The 17,429-nt window shown below is 39.0% G+C and overlaps 1 protein-coding gene across 1 annotated transcript in view; it reads right to left on the reverse strand.

The window, feature by feature from the left end:
• Positions 1–17,429, reverse strand: part of Dnah3 (dynein axonemal heavy chain 3) — a 177,684-nt gene that overhangs the window by 76,650 nt on the left and 83,605 nt on the right. The window contains exons 31-36 of the mRNA XM_063227087.1: positions 16,204–16,312; positions 15,868–15,981; positions 15,008–15,184; positions 13,327–13,418; positions 10,778–10,997; positions 10,033–10,167 (exon numbers count right to left, since the gene is read on the reverse strand). Coding sequence (XP_063083157.1) covers positions 10,033–10,167; positions 10,778–10,997; positions 13,327–13,418; positions 15,008–15,184; positions 15,868–15,981; positions 16,204–16,312 — 847 coding nt within the window. The remainder of the gene's footprint in view (positions 1–10,032; positions 10,168–10,777; positions 10,998–13,326; positions 13,419–15,007; positions 15,185–15,867; positions 15,982–16,203; positions 16,313–17,429) is intronic.

Genomic DNA, 17,429 nt, shown 5'->3' on the forward strand with positions numbered 1-17,429 from the left:
CCAGCTTAGAATCCAGGAAAGGTGCGGAGTGAGGAATCCTAAGCAAGAGGAGATATACCCTGCTGACCCAAGAACGTACTGGGCTGAGAGAAACCAACTGGGAATGCAATCCTGGTGCTATAACAGGAACAGATAAAGCCTCAGTGTGGAAGCTGGAGCCCGCACCATTGGAAGCCACAATCTGGGTTTCCTACCGCCGCTGCTGTGTCTGAATTGGCTTAGCAGGGAGAGAGACTCGCGAAAGCTCTGAGAACGGGAATCGTTGAACGGAGTTGAGAGCGGGATGGGTGAGGAGCTGTGCATCGACCCTATGGTGAGTGAGGGAAACTGGGACTCTTCCACGGTCTAGGAGGCTCCAACAGAGGACAGTCTGGGACTGGCCAGACTTGCCGGAACAGGGTGCTATAGTGACTTCAGTCACATATCCCCCTCTCAAGTGGGATTGGTGAGCAGTGCCTAGCCTACATGACGCTGCTGGCTGAGACCCAGTAGGCTAGCACAACCCAGGTCCCAGCACCTGGAGGTGCACCCTAGCAGTGAAGCCTTCAGTAGGTTGACCTGGAGGGGTGGGCCCCGCATAGGCTGCCCAGTCCGTAACTCCCTGGTGCACTGCAGTGGGTGGGAACACCTAGCTGGCACAATTCAATCAGACTGTGGCCAACAGGGAAGGAAGCTGGGCCTCCTATATACACTTGCATATATAAGGAACAAAGAATATGGGAAGAAGGAGCAACAAGAAAGGCTCCTTGGCCCCCAATCCTGAGAAACAGGCAATAGCAAACACGGCACCAATAGACATAAAGCGCTATCTCCAGAGCCTCATACATGAGTTCAGGAATGAAATTATTAATGACCTGAAGCAAGACATAAGCAGAATAGCTAGAGAAATGCTAAGCACCACCCAAGAAAAAACAGATGGTGGAATGGAAGAACAGAAAAAAGGGGGAGAATTGTTTGATGGAGAAAATAGAGAAAACATAGAATACATGAAGCAGGTTCAAAGAGATTACCAGGAAACTAAAAACTCTATCGAAAACTGGCATAACATCTTGAAAGAAACTAAGGATAGATTATCTGAAGTGGAGGGCAGTTTGTAATATGGGAGCATGAAATGAAAAACTTCTTAAAAATAACAAAGAAACAAACAGCAATAATACAAAGACTAGAAGATGATAAGAGGATCTATAACTTAAGAATTAAGAACATAAAAGAAGAGGTAGGGACACAAACAAATGAATTACAAAAGCTACTCACAGAAATAATCCAGGAGAATTTTCCTAACTTAGCAAAAGGTAAAGATACTCAGATGTATGAAGCATACAGGACCCCAGCCACCTACAACCCAAACAGAGATACACCCAGGCATATAATAATCAAAATACCAGAAACCCAATATAAGAACAGCATATTAAAAGCCGTCAGAGACAAGAAACAGATCACTTACAAGGGAACACCCATCAGAATTACAGCAGACTTCTCAGCACAAACCATCAAATCACGAAGAGCGTGGGGGGAAATAATTCAAGCTTTGAAAAATAATAACCTCCAGCCAAGATTGATATATCCTGCACAACTATCCCTGGAAATTGATGGAAAAACAAGGTGCTTCCAGGATAAAGAGGAACTAGGGGGATATGCAACCACCAATTCAACTCTACAGAGAATACTGCAGGATATTCTAAAAAAGGAAAATATCAAGATTCCAGAAATAGTGGCAGAGAGGCCACAATGAATGGAGCAGAAAACAAAATGAAGAAGACAAACTGACAACTAATGACAGAAAAAGAGCTCAATAGAAATGAGGCAGAGAAGATTGGATGATAGGAACAGCTATTTTGGAGAAAACGACATCATGATAGGTAATGCTGATTTAATATCATCTTGTTTTGAAGTCCCATCAAGCTTTTGTTCTTTTGTCTCCATAGGTCTTAACATGCTGTATCTTATTGGATTTTATTCTATGTGATAGTATAAATAAAAACTTTTATAGATGAGATTATACAGAAACCACTATTCATTTTCTGTTAGTTGATTCTAAATACCCTGTAATACTGTCATTCTTTTCAATGGTTTTACATTGTTTTGATATATTTGATGCTACAGTATATGAAGTTATACTCAAAGATTTCAAGGAAAGAGACAATATGATAACTACTTTTATGTCGGGATTATCTTGTGGTGAAACACTATTTTGCTTAAATGGTTACGTTTTGATCTGCGCTGTTTTGTTGTTATGCCCTTTTATCTCAATCTCCAATTTATTATTTACTTTTTTATTTTTATCCTTTTAATTAAGGGAAAATAAATTAAAAAATAGCAGGATATATTATAGTAACCCACTCTGATTTTCTATTAACTTAATTTGAAGCCCTGTATTGCTCTCACCATCTTGTTTTGACTGATATTCCTCTATTCTGTTTTGCTTGATAGTACCAGGTTTGAAAGTTTAGGCAACAGCTGTGAAGATAGTAGGATTCATTATGACACCCATTCTGGTAGACTATTATCTACTTTTGAAGACCTGTAATGTCTCCAATGTTTTGGTTTTGTTGGTTTCGTTCTTTACTGTTTTGTTCAATTTTATTATAATTGATGATATAGGCAATTCTATTTGAAATAGCGGGAGGCATTATGGTAACCATGGTTGATCACCTTGTATTATGTTTTTACATTATCTATTATGTCCACCCTTTTGATTTGATCGACTAATTTCTGTTATGTCACATTTGGTTTTACTCTCTTCCAAAAAAGTAATAAGAACTGTGGGAGTAATAAAACCCAAAATGTGTAATAGTCATTGTACAAAAGAGAGGAAAAGAAAGTGCTCTAAACAATATAACTGCATGTATATTTAAGTGTATAAGATAGACAATGATATAACTGAGTTTTGTTGGATCATTGAACAGAACTGTTTGCAGTCTCACTGTTTGAATGTCCACTTTATATGCTTTAATTTTGTAACTTGAACAAATATTTCTAAGATGACAATATGTAATCCATTAACTAGTGATTTCCAACTGTTTATTTTTTTCTGAAATTCTTTATAACTTGTACCCTTTTTCTGCTTTTTTTTCTTTTTCTCCTTAAATAAAATTAAAAAAAAAAAAGAAATTTGTGATTTCCATGCCCAATATCATGTCTGTTGTCTCTTGATAAAAGCACCCTGATTTCCCTAAGGAGCCAGTATTTGTGGAATGGTGTTGGTTTGGGTGTGTGTAGGGATGATTCTATCTCTACTTGGTTATGGTCCAAATCTTCTCTGTAATTGACTCAGAGATGGTCATGTGACTTTATCTGACCCATTCAAACTTAACTTTGACACTTTTTTTGGAGCCACTTTTTTTGAAAGGAATGTTCTTTTTTTCTTCTGGGATTGCATCCATGACACTATAAGCCTGAGGCTACCAAAGGAAGAAGTGGGTACCAGATAATGAAGTTTTACTGCAGAAGGAGGTAGTAATCAGAAATGATGACAGGCAAATTCCTGGTGACATTATCAAAAAATTGGGATCCTGCTGTACCTGAGGATAACAATATATCCTTGCATGTTTTAAATTAGGTAACTAAATTCCTTTTTTGTTGATTAAGGCAATTCAAGTTGAATTTCTACAACTTGGAATGGAGACAGCCTGACTGATTCAAAAATTTAATGCCCCAAGAGGCTTTACTTCATTCTCAAATTAAAAAACAAACCCTAAGGAAGACAGCCATAGGAACACTGTTGGATTTTAAATTTCAACTCATAGCCCAGAGGGCAGGCCGGCTGGAGGAGAGTGAGTCTGCACTCTGTGCCCCTTCACTGCATCCTGGCTGGGGGCCTGGCTGGAAGAATGTAAGACTGATGGGAACTCCATGATGCAGTACAATAGCTTGGTACACAGACATACACATGCCTCTGGAGGGTGAAGCCAATAACATGGAAGTGTCTGAAGTAGCTGAGAGGTGACAGTAGTTGGAATCTGAAGAACTCTATTGACAGAAGACCAGTCTCAGCCCCCACATTTAGGGCCAAGATCAGGTCCATACCCAGCACACCTCTAGGAGGTAATATGGACATTATCACAGAATTGCAAACACTAGAAGAAGAAACTGAACATATATGCTCCCCCTTGAGCCCACCAGCCACCATCAGGGACTGGGAACCAGTGCCAGTGGGGAGAACCAGCCAGTTGGGGGAGCCTTAATGTAGTTGCATGTGCCTGGAAGCTAGCCTTGCACCCCAACAACTCCCTGGGAACCTAGGATAGGAGAAACCAAGATGCCTGACCTATTCCCCTACATTGAGGATGGGCAGCCAATGTGGGAGGTACCTGAGACCAAAAAACTACCTTATACGGAGGAACAAAGGCAAATGTCAAGACACTAGAGCAAAAGGCAATCTCAGACCTCCAGCCCATGTAGAATGAGTCTAGGAGACATAGAAATAGAATAAATCAGAAGTTGCACACCTGAAATTTCTGAAAGGATGGCAACAGAAGTAAAGAAATAGTTTCATGAGACTGAAAAAGTAATCGGATCAAAAATAATATCACAGAAAAAAGAACAAATGGAAAACATAATGAAAGAAATACTGAACATATCTAAAGAATATAGGTTAAAAAGAGGAGCATTGGAAAATAATGGAAACCTTCAATGAACAATACAGAAAATAATTACAGTACATGAACAGATTAAAAGAGATATCTAGTGTCTTAGTTACTTTTAACTGGTTGCTGAGACAAAATACCAGATGCCCAAAGTTGGGAAAGGGAAGGTTATTTTTTATAGTTTTTGGAGGTTTTAGTCCATATTCAGTTGGTTCCAAGGCAGGATGGCATGGCAGGTCCACAGTTTATGGTGGCTACAAACAGCAAGGCAGAAACTGCCAAGAGAGAGAAACACATCTTCTTCCTGCCATTACATTGTATGCTGGCTCCACCTCTCTGTGGGTGCAGCACTGACACTACCAATTTAAGCTCTAGACAATAAACCAATCACAAATGCATACTGCAAAGGCATGAGGCCTGGGAGCCACCAACATAAATCATGACATCCAGGAAATTAAAAACTCCATTGAGGGAGGAGCAAAGATGGTGGATAGATAACAACTAGCTACAGAGGCTCCCTGAGATAGTCAACTTAGACTTCAACATAATACAGAGTGGGAAGCCCCAAACAGAGGGAGATGGATTCTCTCATCCCAAGAAGAAATTAAGATGAGAAGAACCAACCAAACATACAGTCTCAGTGCTATTATTGGAACAGCTACAGGTTCAGTGTTCCCACTGCAGCAGGCGACTTGCCAGCCATCTGAGGTCCTGCCACAACTTGCTGAGCCTTCCGATGTCCCATCGCTTTGACTCACTGGAGGTGCAGTTACCTTGAGTTTGGGGCTTGGTGAGCCAAAGAGAGAGCTGAGCTGACGGGGTGCCTGCATTGACTTGTAGTGAGTGATGGGAGTGGAGCCATTCCACAGAAAGGGGGGCTCCAGTGGACAACATTCTGGGACTGGGCAGGACTGGCAAGTACAAGGGGCAGCAGTGACTTCAGTCAATTGTTCCCTTCCTGAAAAGGATTGGTGGAGTGAGCTAGGCCTGGGTTACACAACCTGGCTGAGACCCAATAGGTTATTTAAAATCAAGTCCCTATAGTGGTGGTGCACACTAACCACACTAACTCAGTGAAGCCTCAGAACTTTGACTGAGGGGAGGTGGTGCAAAGTAATGTAGTGCAGGCCACAGCAGCTTGACTGACCCAGAGGGAGGGGCCAGTATACACTGTCCCTGTCTGCAACTCACTAGCACACAGCAGTGAGAAGGGTCATCTAGCCAGCTTGCTTCAGAAGAATTGTAACCAACAAAGAAAGAAACTGGGGCCTCTGGGAAGAAGCAAAAAAGATGGGAAGAGGAAGCAACAACAAAAAGTCCCCAGGTCCCAACACTGAGAACATTGATGCAGGATAGGTAAATACAAAGGAGAATGAAAACAGCAAACATGCAATATCTGACACAGTGCCAGTGGAAATAAAGAGATATATTTGGGACCTCATAGATGAGTTCAAAAATGAAATATTTAGCCAAGTAAAGCAAGATATAAGAAGATTAATAAAAGAGATACTAAGCACCCTTCAAGCAGACACAGGTGGAAGAAGGGAGGAACTGAAACAAAAGAGAGAACCATTTGATGAATAATATAGAGAAAATAGAATACATGAAGCAGATTCAAAGAGATTACCAGGAAATTAAAAATCCTGTGGAAAGATGGCAAATCTGCTCGAAAGAAACTAAGGATAGATTATCCAAACTGGAGGACAGTTTTGCAATGTGGGATTATGAAAGGGAAAACTTTTTAAAAATAACAAGGAAACAAGCAGTAACAATACAAAGGCTAGAAGACGACAAGAGGATCTGTAACTTGAGAATAAAGAATGTGAATGAAGAAGCAGGGGTACAAACAAAGGAACTACAAAGGTTATTCACAGAATTAAGGAAAACTCCCCAAACATAGGAAAAGGAAATGATATTCTGATATATGAGGCATACAGAACTCCAGCCACCTACAACCAAAACAGAGCTACACCCAGGCATATATAATAATCAAGATTCCAGAAAGTCAATATAAGAACAGAATATTAAAAGCTGTTAGAGACAAGAAACAGATCACCTATAAAGGAAGGCCCATCAGAATAATGGCAGACTTCTCGACACAAACCATCAAGTCAAGAAGAGACTGGAGTGAAATATTCCAAGCCCTGAAAGAATATAACCTCCACCCCAGATTGATATACCCTGCTAAACTGTCTCTAGGAATTAATGGAGAAACAAGATGCTTCCAAGACAAAGAGGAAGTTGGGAAATTCACAACCACCAGTCCAGCTCTGCAGAGAATACTGCAGGGCACTCTAGAGAGAGAGAAAAGTACTAGGATTCCAGAAACAGTGGCAGAGAGGCCTTAATGCATGGAGCAGAAAACAGAAGGAAGAAGATAAACAGACAACTGATGGCAAAAAAGAGCATAACAAAAATGAGGCAGAGAAAATTTTATGCAAAACTGATATGATTGATAGTATCAAGTCTAAGAGTATAGGCAACTACACTGAAGATGACAAGACTCTATGATACACATTCTGGTTTGATAACTGCTGGTTTTTGAATTTCTATACTATATACAGAGTTGTGTTTTTATTAATACTGTTATGTACTGATATATTCAGTTATACTATGTCTGATGATATAGCCAATTCTATTGGAGATAACAAGAGACAGCACAGGATAGTAGAACTCTTTGTACAATGGTCTTACATGTTTTTTTTTCATTTCATTATAGGAATATATTTTGTTTTGTCTTGCTTTGTTTTGTTTCTGCCTCTAATATAGAAAGAATAGAAATACATGTTAAGACTCATGCATGTGTAGAATCTATAAACAGTTTATGAGAACTGATCTTATGACACATGATGAAATGAACAGATACTTTGAAGAAAAAGAGACACTAAAATACCCAGTGCTGATCCTGAAAGTGTCATAATGTGAAACCCAGCAATAGTATTATTCTTTGTTCAGAGTGATATTAGTCTGCTTGGATTTGTTCAATCTCAACATAATTGAAGATATGGATAACTGCATGTATGTCTAAGTGTATAGGATTGATAACCATATTTCTAAGTTTTTGTTGAATAGCTGAACAAAACTGTTTGCAATCTCACTGTTTGAATCCCCACTTTACATGCTCCACTTTAGTATCTTGATTAACTATTTGTAAGAAGACAATCTGTAATCATCAACTAGTGATTTCTTACCATTTATTTTTTTCTTTGAAATTATGTATTATTTCTACCTGTTTTCTGTTTTGTTTATTCTTTAAATTAAAATTTTAAAAAAGACAAAAAGAAAAAGGAAAAGTCTCCCAAATGGAATTTCTGTGTCAGAGCCTATGCATTTATTTTATATATCTCCAAATTGCCTTCCAACAGGGTTCAACAAATCTATATCCTCACCACTAATATAGAGAAATGCTTTTTTCTTGCCAATAGTTTTTAGCAAACTTGTATCTTTGCTAATAATAAATTCTTAAAATCTCAAAAAAAACCTCCATTGAAATGTGGCAAAACCACTTGAAAGAAACTGAAGATAGACTTTCAGACCTTCAAGACAGGATTGCAGCTAGTGATCATGAAAGGAAAGATCTCTTAAAAATAACATGATGGCTGCAAGATGGTGCAAAGAAAAATAATGTAAGAATGATAGGTTCCAGCAAAAAAATGAGGGTGGAGGTAGGTGGGGTATCAACACAAATGACATAAAAAGCCTATCTACAGAAATAATAGTAGAAAACTTCCCAAGTGTGTGACATACAGACAAGTGAGGTGTGAGGCATGTAGAACTTCAACCAGCCATAACCAAAATAAATCTACCCCCAGACATATAATAATCAAGATCCTAGAAATTCGGCACAAGAACAGAATATTAAAGGCTATTAGAGACAAGAAATAGATCTCTTATAAAAGAAAACCCATTAGAATCATAGCAGACTTCTTAACACAATCAAGTCAAGGAGAGCTTGGAGTGAAGTGTTTCAAGTCCTGAAACAAAAAGAATTCCAATCCAGATTGATGTACCTTGCAAACTATCTTTCAAAATTAATGGAGAAATAAGATACTTTCATGACAAAGAACAACTGAAGGAATTCATGACCACCAAACCAACCTTACAAAGAATGCTGAAGGATATTCTAGAAAGAGATAAAGATGATCACAGTCCCAGAAACAGCAGCAGAGGGGGATCACTAAGCAGGGCAGGCGGTTGAATGAAAGGGAAAAGTGGGGGACCAATGGCAGGAGGATAGTATAGTAGAGATAAGCCAGTGCATGTCAATCATAGCCATTAATGTAGATGGCCTCAATTCAGCAATAAAAAGAAACACAGGCAGAGTAGACCAGGAGACAGGATCCATTAGTATGTTGTATACAAGAAACACATTTGACTCAAAAGAAAATTATTGTACTGAAGGCTGGAGATGACAAGAAAATGATCCATGTGACAGGGACCTAGAAAAAAACAGAGCCAGCTTGCCCATCAACCATGGAATGGATAGGAAAGATATAGTATTCTTATAAATGGAACTACTCAACTATAAAGAAGGATAACCTTGAGGCTCTTGTATGTAAATGGATGCAACTTGAGATGATGCTCATTACTGAAATGGTTTGGACTCACATGGATAAACACTGTGTTGTCTCCTTAGTATAAAAAACTGAAAGAATTAGTGGAATCCAAAATGTGCAATAGATATTGTGAAGCTGAAAGGGGAGGAAGTGTCTAAAAATTGAAGGTGGTAGCCATTGTTAATTTCCTATTACCTTGTTTTGAAGTCCTGTATCATTTTCACTGTTTTGTTTTCTTTGGTTTTATTCTGTTTTGATTTTATTCTGTTTATACTACTATGTCTGACGTATGGGCTGCTATTTTGAAGATAACAATATACACTATGGTAGCCATTGTTGATATCCTATTATCTTATTTTTGAAAGATACCTGTACCACTTTCATTGTTTTGTTTTGATGAGTTTTATTCTGTTGTGATTTGTTTGATTTTATTATGTCTTATGGTATGTGCAGCTATTTTGAAGATAACATGAGGCACTGTAGTAGCCATTGTTGATTTCCTATTATCTTGTTTTGAAATCCTCTATCACTGTCAATCTCTTGTTTTGATTGGCTTTATTCTGTTTGGTTTTGTTTGGTTTTATTCTCTTTAAAATAAAATTTAAAAATTTTTAAAAAACTTTGAACTCCTAGGGCCTGGGACATAAGTCAGTGGCACAGTGCCCATCTGGCAAGCACAAGGTCATGAGTTTGATTTCTGGTACTGAAAGTAAATAAACAAAAATTTTAAAAAAATTTCAATTCCCAGGAAAAAACTGAAGGCGGAATGGATTATTAAGTGATCATTTAGCTTCATCTCTACTCAAGCACCTCTGATTGCTGTCAGTCCAGTCCCATTTTCCTGCAGACAGTAAAATGGACACATTCCCATATAGATACAAGAAACTAACCTGGATAATTTTCCCAATGAACCAAGGTACTGCCTGGAGTTTCATCTTTTTGATATTATTGTTCAGTGCTTCCAGAAAAACTTCATAGTCTGGCTTTGGAAGTACAACCCCAGGAAACAAATCTGATATAATTCCCTGATAACAAGAATAAAGAAATAAAAGATGAAGTATCAGCTATATAATCTCAATATTTTCCTAAAACAAGATCTCTAGACAGCAGAAATGTTTGAAAACGCCCAAAGTTCATTTGCTTGCATCAAAACTCATCTAAAACTGTAAATGTCAACACTGTTAATCTTGTTTTCCCTCTCAAATAATTTTAAAAGTCAGCAAATATTTAATGAATACACAGTAGTATCTTCTAGTCATTGTAATAAGGATGAGTAAGATAGCCATGGTTGTTGTCTCCATGGAGTTCACAGCCTGGTAAGGAAGATAGGTTTTAAATCACTAAATCAATTAGGGAAAAGATGTAGATAAAACATGCACTCGAACTCAACAGCAAATATTATTCTATTAGTAACACCATTTTAAAAATTAAAATTGGAAACTAGACGTGGATGCTTGTTATTTTCATTATCATTTAACATCTGGAGGGAGAGAATGAGGCCACAGAGAAGGTGGCTGGAATGAGAGAGGACAGGTTGTCAGACGATGGAAGAAGACATGTGGAGTGCCAAAGAAAACATTTTATCTTCAGCAGCTGAGCTTATGTCTTTAACTGGGATCTCAAACCACTGCATACCTCAAACAGAGGGACATCTTGAGCTAAGAACTTGGCCAGGTTGACATCAAGCAAGGCTCGTAGCAGCAAGACGCTCTCATCCTCCTGAGGGTACTTGAGCTTCAGGTTGCCAGCAGCTGTGAGTACAGACTTGACAGCCCGCATGCCGTAGTCATAGTGATGCTGGGAGGAGAGTTGCTCAGAGCACAGGCGGTATGTTGCCACAATCTTCTGGGCAAGACTAGGAGGAGGGCAAAGACATGTCTACAGATCCTTGTCATTTGTCTTCAGAAACTAGGTTTGCCCACAGACTTGATGGACAGGGTCTATCATTTCAAAGTCTTTAACAGAAATACCATAATAAAGTAAGGAAACATAATTCTCTTTCAAAGGTAGAGTTAAAAAGTACACATATGTGTGCACCAGGTATTGTGCATAAAGTAACATTATATACTCTCATGTAAGTATGTGAATGGGTGTGCATATGAGTGCATACACATGCATTTGAGAGAATCTATCAAGCTATTCAACAATGTTAATCCCTGGAGAGTGGGACTAATGGTTACTGAATGGAAACTCATTTCTTTCACCTCTGTATCATTATAATTTGGTCAATATCTATTTTCCTTTTTTAAGAAAACCAATTCAAAATGTAATATACTCAGCACATAACATATGTATACTTAGGTGCATGACCATTTCCTAATTTTCCTGGACACACGGCTAATCCACACTTCCAAGCCTCACATAGTGTTTGGATAAGCCACACTACTGCATTCTAGACAGTGGAATGTGAATGAGAGCGGCATATACCACATCTGGGACTGGATCACCAAAATCTCTTCCATAAGATTCTCCATCCCTATGTTTTAGGTATGACTTATAAGTGTTTTGGAACCATACTTTGGGAGAGAATCACTTCTAATCATAAACATCTGTTTTGGGTTTCTGAGGAATAAAAAATAAACTCTTGTCATGCCAAGCCATTAGGTTGTGGGGATTAGGTTTAGTCTGTTTTTTTTTCTTTTTCTTTTTCTTTTTCTTTTTGGAGTTTTTCCTTTTTATCGGTACCAGGGATCGAACTCACGACTGCCTGCTTGCAAGGCAGGCGCTTATGCTGCTGAGCTAAATCCCCAGCCCCTGTTTTATTTCTTTTGAGATAGGGTCTCATTATGCTGTTCAGGTTGGCCTTGAGTTCATGTAGCCCGGGCTGGCCTTCAATTCAGAGTAAGCCTCCCACCTCAACCTCTGGAGTGCAGGCATTACAAGTGTGCACTTCCACACATGCCTAGGATCAAGTTTATTCTAAATAATGTATTAATATATAATTCTGTTAGGGAGATCCTTCTAAAAAACTGATTGATTTTAAAAACGAAGACTTTGTGTTGCTCACCGGTACCAAAACAGGGTTAAACTTTATGTAGCTGTCTGAGATAAAGGTTAACATTAAATAGATAAAAGAACTGAACAGACAACCCAATGTAATATTGGCCTTCCATAGAAAAAATAAACTGAAACTCATCTAATGGAGGAAACTGCTTAACCTTGGAAGCATAATACATTCAACTGAGAATTTCTGAAGTCCCTTGAATGACAAACAAGACACCCATTTACTCACCTGTGTCGACATCTGCTGTGTTCCTCTAGCTATCAGTTGATTATGGCAAAGACAGTACAAAATAAAAATGTAAAATTTGGAATAGATCCACAGATTTCACTGTCATGGTTTATGTTAGTGGCCCCTAAGCCTTATGTAATTGTGGACACAACCAAATCTAGCATTTGTGATTGGTTCATTGTCTAGTGCTCAGATTGGTGGTGTGAGTGCTACACCTGCCTAGGGGTGGAGCCAGCATATGACATATCAGAAGGAAGGAGGTATGTTTTTCTCTCTTGCCTCTTAGTGATTGCTGTTTGCAGCCAGCCATGGATGGCGGCCTGCCATGCCACCCTGCCACTTGGAGCTAACTGAGTATGGACTAAAACCTCTAAAAACTGTAAGAAATAAACCTTTACTTCCTTCATTTTGGGTGTTGGGTATTTTGTCCAAGCCACAAGTAAAAAGTAACTAAGACAATCATTTCAATGATTAGTCATAACTCTTGGTGTATGTGTTTTGTATGCACATATACACATAAAGATGTGTGTGTGTTGGAAAATTGGGTAATGCTCAAATGAGAACCCACTTGACTTAAAGTGCTATATTGAAAACAATTTAATTTAAACTGTGAAATTAATTAGATATTAATTTTTTCTTTTCAACTTTGGAAGCATTTCATGTTATGTAGTCTTTCCTTCAGCCATTTAGCAGTGAGGGAATGGACATGTTACAGTGAGGGATGGGAAGATGTGAAGTCTAAGTGAGAGGCCCTTTCTTGGGCATGTGGGCCATTTCCCAGTTAGGAGTGCTGCCAGAACAAAGTTTTACTGTTTTCAGATCAGCCAGTGGTAGGAAGCAAGTTGCTCAAGTTTTTCTCTTTTCTTCTAATGGGCCACTCACCTTGAATCCAACACACAAAAACCACTCTTTAAAGGCTTTTAGAACTCACTAGAAAATGAGTATAACATACCTTCTGGAGTCCAGGAACCCCATAGAATAGAGGGAGATCTCTCCAATGAGGGCATAATCTGGTACCATCATGGCTACTGTCCGGAACAAGGCCTAGAAAGGAAATAATCAGAACCTCAATATCTATGGTGAATTTTGAAATACGGAATGTGGGGAGCATCTACAGAGACAAAGGAAAGTAGTGTGACCATTTGAGCCACTCCAGTGATAAGAAAAGGAGCACCAGCAGCTAAATTAATGCAGAGGGAATGTTTTCAATAGACAGATAACTTTTCTACTGCTCCTGTTCAGGTACATGCTATTATAGCAAGTCTCTTGATGGCTGCTGTATGGAAGGCCTTAAGCGTTAGTATCCTAATACCTCCTTCTCCTATGTCAAAATGAGGACATCTCCTTCACATTTGGAGCTTCCCAGTGTTAAATATAGACACTGAAATTCATTTAGCATCAAAAAGATCATTGTGCATCAAAAATTCTCAAGTCAGACAGATCTTAACTTGACCAAATTCTACTTTGGCACTTGCTGACCTAGCGGGGAGGAGCACTTGATGGATCTCCTGACTCTTTTCTATTCTTGGAAAGAACAGGGTCTTGTTAAATAAGGTTCCAGGGTAGTCAGAATGCATCTCTAGCAGGTGGAGTATCGTAAGCTGAAGTCAGTGAAGGTGGCTATGTCTCATCACTTTTATCCAAGGGGATAGAGCAATACACTAACATAAAACAAATCAAGAAGCAGGTCTAGAAGTCTGTCTCTGGTCACTCTTTTCATGCAGCTGGGTGTGTGCACAGGCAGGGTGTTCTTCTCATGAGAGGAGACCTACCTATCTTATGTCCTTTGTATTTTTGCCTTCCAGGAAAGCAGCATGCTAAAGTCAATTGGGGTCATCTTCTATGGCCTGATAGGCCTTCTCTTTCTTCTTCTTTAGAGAGAATTTCCTATATCTAATAGCAGCAGAGCCAGTGCCAATTGCCTGGGTTGCAGCTCAGAGCAGATTTGAAAACAAATATGCACTCTCGCTATTTCTCCAGTTGGTTGGAACAGTCTGTTTGGTTTGCAAACTACTTAAGATTAAGCAGCTTCATGGTCAATGGGGAGATCCTGGTGGTCCAGCCTAGGTTTGCTAGAGTTCTCTGTATTGAAGTTTGATGCTCTCTTGTAAGTAGGTCTACTTTGTGCTGCAGTAACTTTTTTTACAGTAACTTTTGAAAATCGAGCCAGGATCTAAAAATAAGATTTCAGGTAATCAAAATTTCCTGCTTCTCTGGGAAAAATAATATCTGGTGGTTCCCACATGGCAAAAGTACACTAGAGGTAAGAATTGGCTGCTGCCTTTAAATGGGGCACTCAGGAAAAGCCCTACCATGCCTCGTTTGCTTTTCTGGTTCATATTGCCTGCATTATCTACAGTGACCTTTCTTCTAGTGTTCATTATTTTCTATTTGCCATCAGTCATGATGCAGGAATCTCTCCTCCTCCATGAGACCTTTTTGGGATGTGGCTGTGTTCTGGGGCCAAATACTAACTTTCTATCAATGGGATTCTACTATTACCTCTCACAGCAGGAAAAAATGACACCTGTTCCAACTTTTAGGCTTTTCTATGAGACCCTTGGATAGAAACCCCCAAAAGTTTCTACACTATCAAGTACACTATGTATTTATACATATACATGCTCACTTACCTTGAGGTTGTCTGGAAGCTCAGCCCTGCCAGCATACCCAGGGTTCATGGTGATGAAGACAGCACAGGTTGGGTTCAGAGAAAGCTCAGTGCCTTCAAAGATGAATGTCTTCAGCTTCCGGATAATGGCTTGTTGAATACTGAGTATCTGTTGGGCTACCACAGAGAGTACCTCCACCTATGGCGAGAAGCCCAGTCTGTGTGAGCTCTGCCAGGTTCTTGCTTAGCAAAAAAAGAGCCCATTCACCTGGGAACACAGATCTCTGTACTTAAAAGTAGGAACATGAGTTTTTGGCAAAGAAAAGGAAAATTGATGTGTGTGTGCGCACGTGTGTGTGGTTTATAGTGTATATAATCTTTGTTTCAACACTGAGCATATCATTTGACATATAAAAGTATTCAGTGGTTATTGGTTCAAATCTCATTTATATTTATATTTATCGATCTCCATACTTTTGCCTAATAGAATTAATCACTCACCCTTTTGTGATGTATCTTTTATAGTACTATTATATACTTCTATTATAGTCTATTTGTTTATTCCTTTTACTAGATTGGAGCAATTTAGAGGACAAGATAATTTACTCGTTTTTGTGTCATAAATACATGCAGAGTCACTAACATACAATAGCTGTTCAATACATTTTTTAATGAGTCAGAGAATGAATTAATACAGCTGGGAGGTAGGGATTTATGTATGTTATTTTGACTCTTTGTGGATGCTTATGTTTAGTTCGGTAAGTACCTACTCTATATAGGAACTAAAGAAGAGACATAGGCCCTGTCCTATAGGAGCTGAGAGCCCAGCAAAAGGCCATGCCTTATCCAACCCTTCTGTTCTCAGCCTAGAAGCAGAATTACCTCAATTCGGTTGAACTCATCAAAACAGGCCCATGCTCCAGCCTGCGCCAGCCCCTTGAAGAACTTCCCCATGGCCTTGTAATCCAAACCATCTGAGCAGTTGAAGACCACACACTAGAAAGAGGTAAGACATGGCACCATTCAGGATAGATTCCATGACCTTTGAATCACTCGGCACCACTGAGCAGGGGTGGGGCTCTTCTCTTCTAATACTGAACAACAGGGCCCCACTCCTCCAGCTACACTAAATCATCCTGAAATTCACGCTCAATTTCCTGAAGAGAGGGCCCAAAGAGGGGTGAGAAGAGATAGTAGCAGTGAATGATAGTTCCTCACCTGCTTGGCCAAAGCCTTGGCCAGATCTTTGGTGGTTTCTGTCTTTCCTGTTCCTGCTGGACCCTCTGGAGCTCCCCCGAGGTTCAGCTTCAAAGCGCCCATCAGTGTCCTAAGGAGAAGACAATAGGAACTCAGTGCCTGCGTCCTAAGATGCAGGAAAGAAAGACCCTAGTGCTCCTAAAAGACCACCATCTGCCTTATCTTGCTTTGCTCTGAACGTTGCCAAAGATCAAAAGTGAACACCCAGGCCTGTCCATTGGAGATGCTAAAAGAAAATTGGGTAAAATGTGGTCTGGGCAGTCAGCCAAAGATAAACAACCATATGAACAAAAAGCAGCTAAGCTAAAGGAGAAATATGAAAAGGATATTGCCACGTACTGTGCCAAAGGCAAAAGTGAATCAGGAAAGAAGGGTCCTAATAGGCAAAGGCTCAAAGAAGAAGAATGAACCAGAAAGTGTGGTGGAGGAGGAAGAGGAGGAGGAGGAAGAGGAAGAATAAATGGCTGTCCTGTAATGGTATGTGGAGTATATGTGTGCTCAGGCAATCGTTTTGCTAAGAATGTGAATAGCAAATTCAAGTGCAGCTCAACATTAGCTTCGGTATAAAAATTACAAATTTTTGTATAGCTGTTAAAATTCTTTGTAGAAAAAGTACTTTTTTTAAAAAAAAGAATTCAGGTTGTAGCTTTGTGAGGGGCTGCTACAGTTAGATTTTAAAGCTTTTGATGTTGAATGTTCCTAAAAATTTAATTGTTTCTTTCATGTGTATGGCAAGACAGCAAATTTGCAGGAACTAGTAACAATAGTAACTTTTGGGTTTTTTTTAGGATGTTGCAGTTTAAAAAAATTTTTTTAAATAAAATTGTATATATTATTAAAAAAAAAAAAAGGTAGAAGTGAATGATACTTCCTCACCTGCTTGGCCAAAGCCTTGGCCAGATCTTTGGTGGTTTCTGTCTTTCCTGTTCCAAATTATGTTTTACACAGCATTTTAAACTTAGAGCCTGCCACAGTGCCTGATACATGGGAAGCACCATAAATATTTGTTTGTTTGAATGACTGAATCAATAATGGAATATACACATATGTAAATTAACCAATTAAACATGAAAATACTTGTAAACTTCACATTCCAGAGATAACTAGCCCTAAAGGAATAGTAAAAATAAATGTATTTCTCCCAACCTATTAGGATCTCTTGAGTTCAATAACCATATTGGATTCAG

Source organism: Cavia porcellus, unplaced genomic scaffold (assembly GCF_034190915.1).
Source record: "Cavia porcellus strain 051 isolate PalLab524CR breed Dunkin Hartley unplaced genomic scaffold, mCavPor4.1 scaffold_16, whole genome shotgun sequence".
Taxonomy (NCBI): domain Eukaryota; kingdom Metazoa; phylum Chordata; class Mammalia; order Rodentia; family Caviidae; genus Cavia; species Cavia porcellus.